This window comes from Pleurodeles waltl, chromosome 9 (assembly GCF_031143425.1).
Source record: "Pleurodeles waltl isolate 20211129_DDA chromosome 9, aPleWal1.hap1.20221129, whole genome shotgun sequence".
Classification (NCBI taxonomy): domain Eukaryota; kingdom Metazoa; phylum Chordata; class Amphibia; order Caudata; family Salamandridae; genus Pleurodeles; species Pleurodeles waltl.
In genome coordinates this window covers 1,181,751,212-1,181,766,365 of record NC_090448.1, presented here as the reverse complement: position 1 = coordinate 1,181,766,365, position 15,154 = coordinate 1,181,751,212, and the positions used below count along the sequence as shown (strand labels likewise).

General features: G+C 49.4%; 1 protein-coding gene across 7 annotated transcripts in view; it reads left to right on the top strand.

Annotated features, from left to right (window-relative positions):
• Window positions 1–15,154, top strand: part of RALGAPA1 (Ral GTPase activating protein catalytic subunit alpha 1) — a 623,631-nt gene that overhangs the window by 385,644 nt on the left and 222,833 nt on the right. For all 7 annotated transcript variants that reach the window (XM_069209127.1, XM_069209123.1, XM_069209128.1 and 4 more), the window contains one exon: window positions 6,767–7,625. In XM_069209127.1, coding sequence (XP_069065228.1) covers window positions 6,767–7,625 — 859 coding nt within the window. The remainder of the gene's footprint in view (window positions 1–6,766; window positions 7,626–15,154) is intronic.

Sequence of the window (15,154 nt, the reverse complement as noted above, 5' to 3'; positions counted from 1 at the left end):
ACTAATACGGGAGTGGCCCAGGTTATATATAAGACTAATACGGGAGTGGCCCAGGTTATATATAAGACTAATACGGGAGTGGCCCAGGTTATATATAAGACTAATACGGGAGTGGCCCAGGGTATATATAAGACTAATACGGGAGTGGCCCAGGGTATATATAAGACTAATACGGGAGTGGCCCAGGGTATAGATAAGACTAATACCGGAGAGGCCCAGGGTATAGATAAGACTAATACCGGAGTGGCCCAGGGTATATATAAGACTAATACGGGAGTGGCCCAGGTTATATATAAGACTAATACGGGAGTGGCCCAGGTTATATATGAGTAATACAGGAGTGGCCCAGGTTATATATAAGACTAATACGGGTGTGGGCCAGGTTATATATGAGTAATACGGGAGTGGCCCAGGGTATATATGAGACTAATACGGGAGTGGCCCAGGGTGTATATGAGTAATACAGGAGTGGCCCAGGGTATATATGAGTAATACGGGAGTGGCCCAGGGTATATATGAGTAATACGGGAGTGGACCAGGGTATATATGAGACTAATACGGGAGTGGCCCAGGGTATATATGAGTAATACAGGAGTGGCCCAGGGTATATATGAGTAATACGGGAGTGGCCCAGGGTATATATGAGTAATACGGGAGTGGCCCAGGGTATATATGAGTAATACAGGAGTGGCCCAGGGTATATATGAGTAATACGGGAGTGGCCCAGGTTATATATGAGTAATACGGGAGTGGCCCAGGGTGTATATGAGTAATACAGGAGTGGCCCAGGGTGTATATGAGTAATACAGGAGTGGCCCAGGGTATATATGAGTAATACGGGAGTGGCCCAGGGTGTATATGAGTAATACAGGAGTGGCCCAGGGTGTATATGAGTAATACGGGAGTGGCCCAGGGTATATATGAGTAATACGGGAGTGGCCCAGGGTGTATATGAGTAATACAGGAGTGGCCCAGGGTGTATATGAGTAATACGGGAGTGGCCCAGGGTGTATATGAGTAATACGGGAGTGGCCCAGGGTATATATGAGTAATACGGGAGTGGCCCAGGGTATATATGAGTAATACGGGAGTGGCCCAGGGTATCTACAAGTCTAATACGTGGGTGGCTCTCAAATCCTGGGTGACAGGTGTTAAGGGGCGGTTGGGAAATCCTGGGGTTGTCAGAAACAAACGGAGGCAGCTGTTGAGATGGGGGATGAATCAGAACATGACAAAGCAGAGGGACTTCAGTTACCCAACTCTATTTTTCAAACTATATGCACCACCCTTGGGGAGCTGTGCTCACTTAGCAAAGCCAAGGAAGAGGCGGGCAAGGACATCGATGTATTGGGACTGAAGACAGTGTTTCTGGCACTAAAGACCTGTACTCTGATAATAGGAAACGTAGAGCTAACACAAACAGGCCAAACCATGTTCTCCGTCAACAAACTGGGGGCACAATTACGCCTGTACTATCAAAGCTGCTGAGGGACTACGGTGATTCAAAGAAACAGTGCATCTCACCTGGGAACAAAATATAGAAGCGGGCAGACTCAGCAGGCAGGAGGCAAGCTCACACAAACGGCAGCTGGACCAGAGAGTGGTAGGCACAAACCTTGGGAACATTCGACTTAGACCTATTTGCATCACATACAAAGGCAAAATGCCAAAGCCTCCCATTCAGCTTTTCACACCACCTGTTGCAGGCAAATGCTTTGTCGAACTGACGAGAGATCTTTGCGTACACTTTCCACTGTTTCCACAAGTAACCAGCAAGTGCAGCGACTTAAACGTGACACTTATACTGATAGCCCTGCAGTGGTACTACAAACATGGTCTCACGGTTGAATAGGAGGTTAGTAAATATACCAGCGTCACACAATTTACTTACACTGCAGGGAGGAAAGATATGCCATGCAAAACTGAACATACTAAAACTTCCGATGTGGCTCCTGAGGAATTAGAATTGGGGCTCTTGGGTTACCACAGAGATACTTAGGGGTAACTAGAGAGACAAGGAAACCTACCCACAAGGAAGCGTTGTGCAGCCAAGTGCTCAGGATTGGTACAGTGATGCAAAAAGAGAATGTCCTAGACCTTTATACAAATTACTCAACAATCAGGTCCTTAAAACCCCTGCGGGACTGCAAACCCTCTTCTCCATCTGTGCGGGGTACACCTATCCCCTGTAGTAATGTGGTGACTCTACTTGGTCCTAGTGCAGCTCACGGAGCAGCCCTTTCAGCTGATGCAAAAAATTGAGCTAAAACAGCTTATGCCAAAAAACAAAACTAAAAAAAAAAGCTTGCCTCATTGCAAAGAGCTTGTTAAGGTTTAGCAAACTACAGACTCTATCCAAGAATCCCATCACCAGATACGCAAGGACAGAGTAGTCATGAGAACAAATCCAAACCTCATTGGTAAGTTGGACCTCACCTCCACGTCATTCAGGCTGTACAAGTCCCAGACTTTCTGTAAAATCCAAGAACACAAGCAGAAAGATCTGTGCACGCCCTTGATGTGAGAAGAGCACTAGGTGCTGCATGCAAGAAATTAGGTCTGAGGAAAACCAGACAATCCGTTGTGGCCCACTCAGCTCAAAACAAGGGATTACCAGGATCAAAAGGCCCAATCTCAAGACATCCAGCTCAGACAAACCAAACCTGCTGTATATTGGCAAGGGAAGGCCTAGAGCATAGGCCAAGGGCACAGTCTACAAGAAGGGAAGGGGCATCTGTAGGGAGGCACTCGGCTATCACTGCACACATTCACTAAGCACTGTTAAGTTGCCTAAACAAAGGCGGCGGCACAGGTTTTAAGGCACCTGTTTGCAACCTCCGATCCTTCATGCCCTGTCTCCTCAGCTGAGTAAAACATCTACAAAATCGGTCTAGAAGAGATCCATGCTGCAAAAGAAAAACGTGCCCGTTACAGTACTTCTGCAACTTGAAGCGCGTCTGGATTCACACACAACCCGTTCTCTTCTCCGGTGGAGGCATAGAGTTTACAAAGCAAACATGGAGTTTCAAGAGTATGTGTAGGACGTTGGCTCTGTATATGCTATCTCAAAGTGAGCGATAGTGTGCACAGAGTCCAAGGGTTCCCCTTAGAGGTAAGATAGTGGCAAAAGTAGATCATTCCAATGCTCTATTTTGTGGTAGTGTGATCGAGCAGTAGGCTTATCCAAGGAGTAGTTTTAAGCATTTGTTGTACATACACAGGCAATAAATGAGAACACACTCTCAAAGACTTAACTCCAAGCCAGTAGGTTTTTATATAGAAAAATAGTACTTTCTTAATTTATTTTAGAACCACAAGATTCAGAATTTAGGTAAGTACATAAATTGTAAGGTACTTCACACAGGTAAGTATGGAACTTTGATATAAAACAGTAGTACACACAGATTTTTGTAAAAATGGCAATAGGCTATTTAAAAAGTGGACACAGTGCAAAAATCAACAGTTCCTGGGGGAGGTAAGTAATAGTTAGTTTCTCAGATAACTAAAGCAATTACAAGTTCAGTCTCCTGGGCATAGGCAGCCCACCGTTAGGGGTTCAAGGCATCCCCAAAGCCACCGCACCAGCAACACAGGGCTGGTCAGGTGCAGAGGTCAAAGGAGGGCCCAAGTAAAATAGGCTCCTATGGAGAACAGGGGTGCTCCGGTTCCAGTCTGCTAGCATGTTAAGTACCTGCGTCCTCGGGGAGCAGACCATGGGGGGTTTGTAGAGCACTGGGGGACACACACACAGGCACACAAAACACACCCTCACTGGCACAGGGACGGCCGGGTGCAGTGTACAAAGGAGATGTGGGTTTGCTATTGAAAGCAATGGACGGACCTGGGGCTCACTCTGATGATGCAGGCTGTGGGGGGGGTGGGGGGGCTTCTCGAGCCAGCCACCGACTGGGCTAGGATGAGGGCCATCTGCTGTTCACTCCTGCACTGGTAGGTGGTTCCTCTCGGTCCTGGCGGCTACGGGAGCAGTGCTTGGTCCAGGCGTCGGGTTCCTTTGTTACCAGGCAGTCGTGGTCAGGGGGAGCCTCTGGATCCTCTCTGCAGGCGTCGCTGTGGTGGGTGCAGGGAGGTCGACTCAGGGTGTCTGTCGTTAGAGTCGCCTGAGAGTCCTCTCTGTGTTGTTTGTTGTCCTGAACCCCAGCCGGGGGCGTCAGGTGCAGAGTGGGAAGACTCACGCTTCTCGTGGGAAGTTGGAGTCTATTTAAAGTTGCTTTCTTTGTTGTTGTTTCTGGGCAGAACCGCTGTTCTCAGGAGGTTCTTGGTCCTCAGAGGTCGGTGGTCCCATTGGATGCATCGCTGTGCAGGTTCTTTGAGTCTGGAGACAGGCCGGTAGGGCTGGGGCCAAGTAATTTGTTGTCTCCGTCATCTCTGTGGGGCTTTCAGTTCAGCGGTCCTTCTTCTTCCTTCAGGTTGCAAGAAACTGATTTCCTGGGTTCAGGGTCACCCCTAAATATTCAATTTAGGGGTATGTTTAGGTCTGTGAGGCAGTAGCCAATGGCTACTGTCCTGGAGGGTGGCTACACCCTATTTGTGCCTCCTTCCTGAGGAGAGGGGGGCATATCCCTTCCCTATTCCTATTGGGGGAATCCTCCAAAACCAAGATGGAGGATTTCTTAAGGCAGGGGTCAACTCAGGGCGCCTTAGGGGCTCTCCTGACTGGTGGGTGACTCCTCCTTGTTTTTCTCATTATCTCCTCCGGACTTGCTGCCAAAAGTGGGGGCTGTGTCCGGAGGGGCGGGCATCTCCACTAGCTGGGATGCTCTGGGGCACTGTACCAGGCATGAGCCTTTGAGGCTCACCGCCAGGTGGTACAGTTCCTGCAGGGGGAGGTGAGAAGCACCTCCACCCAGTGCAGGCTTTGTTCCTGGCCACAGAGTGACAAAGGCACTCACCCCATGTGGCCAGAAACCCGTCTGGTTGTGGAGGCTGGCAGGAACTGGTCAGCCTAACACTGGTGTTTGGACTGGTATACAGGGGGTATCTCTAAGATGCCCTCTGTGTGCATTTTTCAATAAATCCCACACTGGTGTGTGGATTTATTGTGCTGAGAAGTTTGAAACCAAACTTCCCAGTTTTCAGTGTAGCCATTATGGAACTGTGGAGTTTGTGTTGACAAACTCCCAGACCATATACTCTTATGGCTACCCTGCACTTACAATGTCTAAGGTTTTGCTTAGACACTGTAGGGGCACAGTGATCATGCAACTATGCCCTCACCTGTGGTATAGTGCACCCTGCCTTAGGGCTGTAAGGCCTGCTAGAGAGGTGACTTACCTGTGCCACAGGCAGTGGGTTGAGGGCATGGCACTCTGAGGGGAGTGCCATGTTAACTTAGTCATTTTCTCCCCACCAGCACACACAAGCTGTGAGGCAGTGTGCATGTGCTGAGTGAGGGGTCCCCAGGGTGGCAAATACATGCTGCAGCCCTTAGAGACCTTCCCTGGCATCAGGGCCCTTGGTACCAGTTACAAGGGACTTATCTGTGTGCCAGGGCTGTGCCAATTGTCAGAACAAAGGTACCGTTTAGGGAAAGAACACTGGTGCTGGGGCCTGGTTAACAGGATCTTAGCACATTTTCAATGATAACTAGCATCAACAAAAGGCAAAAAGTTAGGGTGTAACCATGCCAAGGAGGCATTTTCCTACAGTATGTGAAACAAAATCTGAAATGGTGACCATAGACTGGGGTGTGTGGGCTCAAGACCCAACCCCTCTGAGGGAGAAAATATTCTGGACCCAAGCATGAGATAGCTAAGAATCTAGAAGAGCTCCATGATGTAAACATATTGGGAGTAACTTGTTCCTTTCTCAAAGTGCTTTTATCCCACTTCTCCTGTCTGTTTTCCGTGTCCATCATCCTCTTCAATTCATGACCATTGCTATGCTGTAAGTATTCGCTATACCCATCACACCACTCCAGCCCTCCTGCCTGTGCTCTAAAACTATTAACTTCTTGAATTCACGTTTCCCAGCGCCAATCTCCTACCCTTCAGCTTTCATTCAGCTCTCATTCAGCTCTCCTGGGTTTCTGTTGCTCTGACAGGTTACTGTAGGATCACAATGCTGCACACTGATGCTCCTTGTTACTTGTGTATTTAGAGCTGCTGGTAAATCTGTATCTCCCCTCCCTTATGTATTCCTCTCTCATTTACTGTCCCATACTTCCTACATATTCCAGTCCTCTCCACCAGTGTCATACTGTAAACAGTCTGCTCTGGTATGTTACCTGTCGGCACATGCTAACAGTCTGTGTAGTGCTTTACCTTCCTTCTGTACAGTGCTTTGAGATCCAGTTTGGTGAAATTTGTGCTTGATTAAGAAACAAAGGAAACCCAGCTCTTTGCGCTGCCCTCCTCTCACTTCGCGCCCTCCCTGTGCACTGTCTGGACCTTGCCTTTCTCCTTCTGCATCTGAGCCCAAGGCCACCACCATGTGGTGTTCACTTGACATATTGTGACAGGTGAATCCTTTTCCTTAGTCTGAGATTGTGACCTGACACCCCCAGTGCAGAGACCAACATGTTTGGGAGAAAGGGGTGCTCTCGACTTTATCCTATGCATGGTTCCCTTGACACCTCTAGTTTTATAAGAAAGAGGCAGCACTCTCTCCATAGCCTGAGACCAATGACCCTTCCACCTCCAACTGTGCCGGTGGGTCAGATACGTCTTGGGGGCGGGACACCCACGTTCTCTGCTTATGTAGCCCCTGTTCTTCTTCACCATCTGACATGTCCTCTTTCCCTCTACAGTGAAGCCTCACATGCAACAAGGCCTGATCTCGGTGGCTGCTCGAACCGTCATCACTCACCTGGTCAACCACTTGGGCCATTATCCGATGAGTGGTGACCCCGCCATGCTCACCAGCCAGATCTGTGAGAACCACGACAACCCCTACAGTGAAAGTGGCGACTTGACCCCTGAACTCTTCCAGAGCCCCAACCTGCAACTCTTCGTGCTCAATGGCACCACCCTCATTTCTTGCTTGCAGATCCGGGCTGAGGAACCTGGGCCTGGTGGGGGTCTGGCGTCTGGCCTCTCTTCCTCCAACTCCATTGTCAGGATTATCATGCGGGACCTATCCGGCAAGTACTCTTGGGAGGCAGCCATCTTGTATGGGACGCCACCTGCAAGTGGCCCTCGGAAGCAGGCCTCTCTCTTGCCAGTGCACACTGAGGTTGCACAGGCTGAGCCGGCAGCCATTGTCAGTTCAGAGGACGTGCCCCTTGTGGACAGTGGAGCCTCCCAGCTGAGGAGGAGAACCCGGGATGTAGTTCCGACATGGGACACGTTGTCTGATGAGGATGATGCACTTGACGTCCTACTCCAATACGTGGGCACCACAGGGCCAGAGTGCCTGCAAAGAACTGGGGTCCCCTTAAATGTGCCTGCTCCTCCACCAGCTTGCTTTTCAGAAAAGTTGGAAAATGACGTCATCAATGCTATTCTAAAGCAGGACGCTGAAGAGAGAGACTTTGTGGATAAGTGCTCTTGGGACCTGAACATGAGTGCGATGGAACAGGAGGAGCCGATGCCACAGAAACCACAGTCAGCCTTCTACTACTCCCGACTACTGCTCAGCATCCTGGGAATGAACTCCTGGGACAAGAGGTGAGGTTTAGGAAGAGGGGATGTACGGGTCAGAGGTGGGATTGTTGGACGGATTCTACATCCTGTGGTCAGGGATGAAGACTGTAAGCTTCTACATTCTGGGGTCAGTGATGAGGAATATGTCATGGAGTCCATGGTGAGGAATGTGGGAAAACTTCGGCACCATGGTTCTAGGTTCTGAGGGCGTTGGTGGGAGTGTGGGAGAGCTTCTACATCCAAGGATCAAATGTAACAAAGGTGCAGAGGGTCTGAATCCTGTGGTCAAAGGTGAGGAATTGAAGAACTTCTGCATAAGACTCGTGGGTTCTGAGCTAGTTGGTGAGAAGTAGGAAAGAGCTTCTGGCTTCTAGTATCATCGGTGATGAATATGAGCTGAGGCATCCATGAACGGAAGATGAGAACCCTGGGGACAGGTTCTGAAGTCAATGGTGAGAAAAACGTGAGCTTCTGCAATCTGTGGTTGGGTTCTGAGGACACAGGTGAGGAATGTGTGAGAGCTTCTGCAATCTGTGGTTGGGTTCTGAGGACACAGGTCAGGAATGTGTGAGAGCTTCTACAATCTGTGGTTGGGTTCTGACGACACAGGTGAGGAATGTGTGAGAGCTTCTGCAATCTGTGGTTGGGTTCTGAGGACACAGGTCAGGAATGTGTGAGAGCTTCTACAATCTGTGGTTGGGTTCTGAGGACAGGTGAGGATAGTATGAGAGCTTCTACAATCTGAGCTTGGTTTCTTAGGACAGAGGTGAGGAATGGTGAGAGCTTCTAAAGTCTGAGCTCGGGTTCTGAGGACACAGGTGAGGAATGTGTGAACGCTTCTAAAGTCTGAGCTTGGTTTCTTAGGACAGAGGTGAGGAATGGTGCGAGCTTCTGCAATCTGTGCTTGGTTTTTTAGGACAGGTGAGGATAGTGTGAGAGCTTCTACAATCTGAGTTTGGGTTCTGAGGACACAGATGAGGAATGTGTGAGAGCTTCTACAATCTGCTCGGGTTCTGAGGACACAGGAGAGGAATGTGTGAGAGCTTCTGCAATCTGGTTGGGTTCTGAGGACACAGGTGAGGAATGTGTGAGGGCTTCTATAGTCTGAGCTTGGTTTCTTAGGACACAGGTGAGGAATGTGTGAGAGCTTCTACAATCTGCTTGGGTTCTGAGGGCAAGTGGGGATAGTGTGAGAGATTCTACAATCTGTGCTCGGGTTCTGAGGACACAGGTGAGGAATGTGTGAGAGCTTCTACAATCTGCTTGGGTTCTGAGGACACAGGTGAGGAATGTGTGAGAGCTTCTGCAATCTGGTTGGGTTCTGAGGGCAGGTGTGGATAGTGTTAGAGCTTCTACAATCTGTGCTTGGGTTCTGAGGACAGAGGTGAGGAATGTGTGAGATTGTGCAATCTGTGCTTGGGTTCTGAGAGCAGGTGAGGATAGTGTGAGAGATTCTGCAGTCTGAGCTTGGTTTCTTAGGACAGAGGTGAGGAATGGTGAGAGCTTCTAAAGTCTGAGCTTGGGTTCTGAGGACAGGTGAGGATAGTGTGAGAGCTTCTACAGTCTGAGCTTGGTTTCTTAGGACAGAGGTGAGGAATGGTGAGAGCTTCTACAATCTGTGCTTGGGTTCCGAGGACAGAGGTGAGGAATGTGTGAGGGTCTCTACAATCTATTCTTGATTTCCGAGGACAGAGGTGAGGAATGTATGAGAGCATGTACATTATTGATATGGATCCTGCAGTCAGATGAGCAACGTGGGTGTGCATCTACGCCCTGGGCATGGTTTCTGCTTTCAGTGGTGATACGTGTGAGAACTTCTACATCCTGTGTTCAGAGGGGAATTCTGCGCTTGATGAACAGTGTAGCTTTGAAAAGGGGTTGTATATCCCCGGATGAGAGGTCAGGAATATGGAAGAACCTCTAAACTCTGGAGTCATAAGTGAGCAATGTAAGCTTGTACGTCCTGAGATCAGAGGTGATGAATGTTTAAGAATGTCTACTTATTGGGCATAGGTCGTCCAAGTCAGAGATGAGAAATGTAAGCTTCTGCATCCTGAGCTTGAACTCTAGGGAGAAGAAGTGAGGCTTGGGAGAGATGCTGTGCATCCTTAGTTCAAAGGTGATTATTGTGGGAGAGCTTCTGCTTCCTTGGGTCAGAGGTCAGCAGCGTAAGCTTCTACATCCTACACATAGGTCCTAAAGTCAGAGGTGAGGAAGCAGGAGAGTTTGTACCTTATTGGCATAGGTCCTTTGGTCAGAGGAACGAATGTAAGATATTTAATTCTGGGTATGAACTCTTGAGATAAAAGGTTAGGTGCTTTACCGGCTGGTGAAGTGAAGTCTGGAGCCATGCTTACATGGTCACCCTACAGGATGTTATCCCCCTGCTGCAACAAGGCACCTCCATGACTACACAAGACCTAAGGATGCCTATTACCACATCCCAACCCATCCAGCGCTACCTGCACTGAAATGTAATGGCCCTTCTAGGTATGATGGCCTCATGCACAGTCATAGTCCCTCTTGTGAGGCTCCATATGTACCCACTCCAAGAATACCTTTCAGATTAATGGTCACGATCCAGTGATGTTCACAACAGCACCACAGGGCAGATGATGGTGCCACACTCAGAGAGGTTATTTGCGCTGCACATTGATCTTAGAGGCAAAAGATAGGGTCGAAACCTGTGTTGATGAATAACCTTCTTCTAGGGCCCCAAATGTTTGCAGCTGCAGGAATTATTTGGATCCTGACTCTGAGCCCGTAACAATGGCTCATAAAGCTTGGGGCGACACAGAAGATGAAGATTCTGAAGCCGCCAGTCTGCTTCCTCCTCCTTACGCTGACACTGGCCTTCAGCTTCACTTGCAAAATGGCAGTGGTCACGCTACATCTTTAAAAGGGACGTTCCTTACTCCTCCAGGCCCGCGGCAGTGGATGTATCCTCCTTTGCCACAGTCGTGCGTAAAGCTGCAGAAACCCGTGAACTAAGTTTGCCTTCCAAGGAGCTAAAGTATAATATTTTGATGGAAAGGTGCTTCTTCAGTGTAGGAAGCTGGCTCTCTATATAGTGCACTAAAGTGCAGTGCACCGTGCAGAGAGTCCAGTGGATCCCCAGATGGTTTGCAGCGGCAAAAGTAGATAGGACTGATGCTCTATTTGTGGTAGTGTGGGGGGGCACTTCGGCTTATCGGAGGGTAGTGCTAAGCATTTGTTGTACTCACAGAGGCAATAAATGACACACACACACTCAAATAATAAATCCGAGACCAATTTAGAAAAATAACTTTTCTTTTTATATATGTTTTATACCCAAGAACTTGGTAATCAGGCAAGTAGATTTTCAAGCATAAATACTTAGCAGTTTCGAAAATCAACACTTAGTGCAATGTTTCAGTTCAGCAATGTTAACCTGTGGGAGGGAAACAATTATGCAGTTTTGCAGATAAGTACACAACTTACAAATCCAGTCTTTGGAATTTTAGGTCAACACCAGGCAAGGTTCAAATCAGTACCAAGAGTACACACACAGCGGCGCAGGGGCAGCCCGGTGCAGAGGTCAAACTCTGATTTGGGTGCCCAATGTCAACCAATGGAGGGGTTAACAAAGATGCGCTGCTCATGGGTGAGTAAAGCGGTGTCACGAGTCGATCTTTTGGGGTTGAGGTAACCACAGGAGGGGCCACAAGGCAGTACCAAACTTAAACCCTCAGCGGTACAGGGGCGGCCAGATGCAGAGTGCCAACACAGCGTCAGGCACCCAGTGCGAGTCAACGGGGAGATCCATTTTGGAAAAAGGCTGCAGGCTCAGGCCAGGAGGGTGAAGGAAGAAACCCCACAGCTGCCCAGGAAAGTTGCGATGCTAGAGGATGTGGGGAAACATACGGTCCAGCTCCCCAAGGCCCAGGGGTTGTAGATGCAGGGGTGTACTTTGGCATCGGAAACAGCTTACTAGGTAGGTTGCGGCTGGGGAAGTCTTTGGTTTGAGTCTGCAGGCTTTGCAGCAGGGTCCAGCAGGGGTCAGCCCATGGTGGACTCAGAATCACTAGGGAACCTTTACAAGACCGAAAGACCATTTGGACTTGAGTGCAGAGTTTGGTCCGGAGGCAGTTTTGCAGTTCCTCAAGACAAAGGTCTTTTCTTTTAAAGTTGGTTTCTTCTTGAACAGGTCAGCTGTTCTCGGGAGATCTTGAACTCTGTCGAAGGCAGACAGATCTCTCAAAACTTTGAGGTCGCTGGGCTGCAGGACAGGTCGTCTTTTAGCACAGGATCGTCGAGTGCTGCAGACATGCCGGATGGGCTTAAGCCTTGTCAGTTGATGTCTAGTCTTCTCTGCTGGTGCGACTCTATAGTGTCTGGCTCTTCTTAGGTCATCAGGAATCTGAGTTCTAGGGTTCAGGGGTGCCCTCTAAATACTCAATTTAGGGGTGTTACAGGGAGTGCCAGGCAGTAGCCAATGGGCTGTCCACCTTTAGGTTGACTATACTCTTCTTATGACCACTTCCGCTGGGAAGTGAGAAAAACCCTAACCCTCGTGGCTTAATTCCTTCCAAACAAGATGGAGAAATTTAAAAAGTAGAATTCACTTCAGCTCATCCACCTTAGGGGTGGGACTGGCATGAAGTGGGCGCTCCTCCTAATCTGCCTAATTTTCCCACCTGTGCTGTTGCCAAAAGTGGGGTCAGGACAGGGGGTTGATCATCTCCACCATCTGGAGAGACCTGGGTCGCATTACACAGGTGGCAAGGCTTTTGTAGCTCCGTTCCCTGGTATGTCCATCCTGCCTGGGAGAGTAGGTCACACCTCTGCCCAGAGCAGGCCTTTGTTTCCGGCCTTCAAGAGCACTTGCTTTTTCCTGGGTGGTGGAGTGTGGGGGGGGGGGGGGGCAGAAATGCATCTGTGGTGGCTGAACTGGTCGGGACCAGTCAGTCAGCACACTAGTAGCTGGTAGGTTTTCAGGCTGCACCTTTTAAGGTGCCCTCTATGTACTTGTATTAATAAATCGTTCTCTGGGGTCAGTGAGCAATTATTATTCTGAGATGTTTGATACCAAACCCGTCCGGATTCAGAGAAGCCATCATGTAGCTAGGAAAGTTGTGTGACAAGTGTCCAGCGCATGCATTTAAAATGGCTTCCCGATGCACTTGCTATGTCTCAGAATCGACAAAGGCATAGCAGGGGCATATCTGCTCATGCATATATGTCCTCACTTGTAATATAATGCACCCTCCTTTAGGGCTGTAAGGGCTGCTAGAGGGGTGATTTGCATATATTGCACGCAGTGTTCGTGGACCTGGCACACATGCTGTGTGAAGGACACTGAAAACTGGTCATTTGACAGCCTGCTCTAAAGTGGGCAAACAATTAAGTTGCCAAAATTCCAAGGACCTATACTCCACTGGATTATCAGAGCACTATCTTGGTGACAGAGCCGTAGGCTCTGTCGTAGAGATACTGAAGTACACCTCAGAGAGGTTGGTTTGGGACTCACTCTTAAGGTGAAGAATTTGCAGGAAGGTGTATGCATCAATTGATCAATCAATCATAGCATTTGTAAAGCGTAGCACTGTCACCCCTAGGGATATCTGGGTGTTGAGGGTGCCGTGTGTCCGTCAATGTGAGGATTTTGAATTGGCATCTCTTCTGGATGGGAGTCGGAGCGTAGTTGTATTGCTGGGACGCAGAAGCTCAGTCGATGGTTGATGTAGGGCGGCCCTAGGTTGTGGAGAGCCTTGTATGTGAGTGTTAAGGTTTAAAGCACATTGGTTATTTGTAACCTTCAGGTTATGGGATTCCCTTAGAGGCACAAGCACACCCCCTGCTTTCTTGTCCGTAGCCGCTGTAGGAAAGTGCCCCTTTTGGCCTGGTTACCCCCCACGTTTTGACTGATATTAATGCTGACTTGACTGAGAGTGTGCTGGGACCCTGCTAACCAGGTCCCAGCACCAGTGTTCTTTCCCTAAACTGTACCATTGTTTCCATAATTGGCACAGCCCTGGCACACAGCTAAGTTCCTTGTAAAAGGTACCAGTGGTACCAAGGGCCCTGTGATCAGGGAGGGTCCCTAAGGACTGCAGCATGTATTGTGCCACCCTAAGGGACCCCTCACCAAGCACATGCACACTGACATTGGGGCTTGTGTGTGCTGTTCGGGGGGAAAAAAAGGCAAAGTCGACATGGCATCCCTCTCTGGGTGCCATGCCAACCAACCACTGCCTATGGCATAGGTATGTCACCTCTCTAGCAGGCCTTACAGCCCCAAAGGCAGGGTGCACTATACCACAGGTGAGGGCATAGCTGCATGAGCAATATGCCCCTACAGTGTCTAAGTCCATTCTTAGACATTGTAAGTGCAGTGTGGCCATATTATGTATATGGGTTGGGAGTTTGTCATTATGAACTCCACTGCTCCATGATGGCTTCATTGAAGACTGGGACGTTTGGGATCAAACTTCTCAGAATAATAAACCCACACTGATGCCAGTATGGAATTTATTGTACAATGCACACAGACAGCATCTTAGAGGTGCCCCCTGTATTTTCATCGAGTCATCGAGAAAGCCATCAACAGCCAACTCGCCACTTTTATCGAAGCCCACAACATCCTTGACGCCTCCCAATCCGGTTTCAGAAAAAACCATAGCACCGAAACAGCCCTCCTGGCCGCAACAGACAATATCCGCTCCCTGCTGGACAAGGGAGAAACGATGGCACTCATCCTGCTAGACCTCTCGGTGGCCTTCGACACAGTCTTCCACCCCACCCTGATACGCAGACTTCACGAAGCTGGCATCTGAGACAAGGCCCTCGACTGGATCCAATCCTTCCTCTACGGCAGAACTCAGAGTGAGACTCACCCCCTTCCTCTCGGACCCCACACCTACCACCTGCGGAGTTCCCCAGGGATCCTCCCTCAGCCCCACACTGTTTAACATCAACGTGGCCTCGCTGGCCGCCATCGTCAGAAGCTATGGAATCAACCGTCTTCTACGCCGATGACACCCAACTCATCCTCTCCCTATCCAACGAACCCAACACAGCCAGACACAACTTCCGCGAAGGCATGGGAGCAGTCGCCAACTGGATGAAAAACAGCTGCTGTCAACTCCACGCAAACAAGACAGAAGTACTCATCATGGTCCCCCAACCCGACGAGTGTAACGAATCCTGATGGCCACCCACCCTCAGAAACCCGCCCACCCCCACTAACCAAGCTCGCAACCTCGGGATCATCCTGGACCCCAAACTCAACTTGGACCACCAAATCAACTCAGTCACTTCCACCTGCTTCCACACCCTTCGCCTCCTACGCAAGACCTTCAAATGGATCCCCCTTGAACACAGAAAGACCGCCACACTCGCTCTCATTACCAGCAGACTGGACTACGGCAACGCGCTCTACGCCAGGATCAACAAGAAACTCACCCGCAAACTACAGAACATCCAGAACGCCGTCGCCAGACTAGTCCTCGACCTGCGTCGACACTGCCACATCTGTCAGCACCTGCGCACACTACATTGGCTTCCCATAGAGAAAAGAATCACCTTCAAGA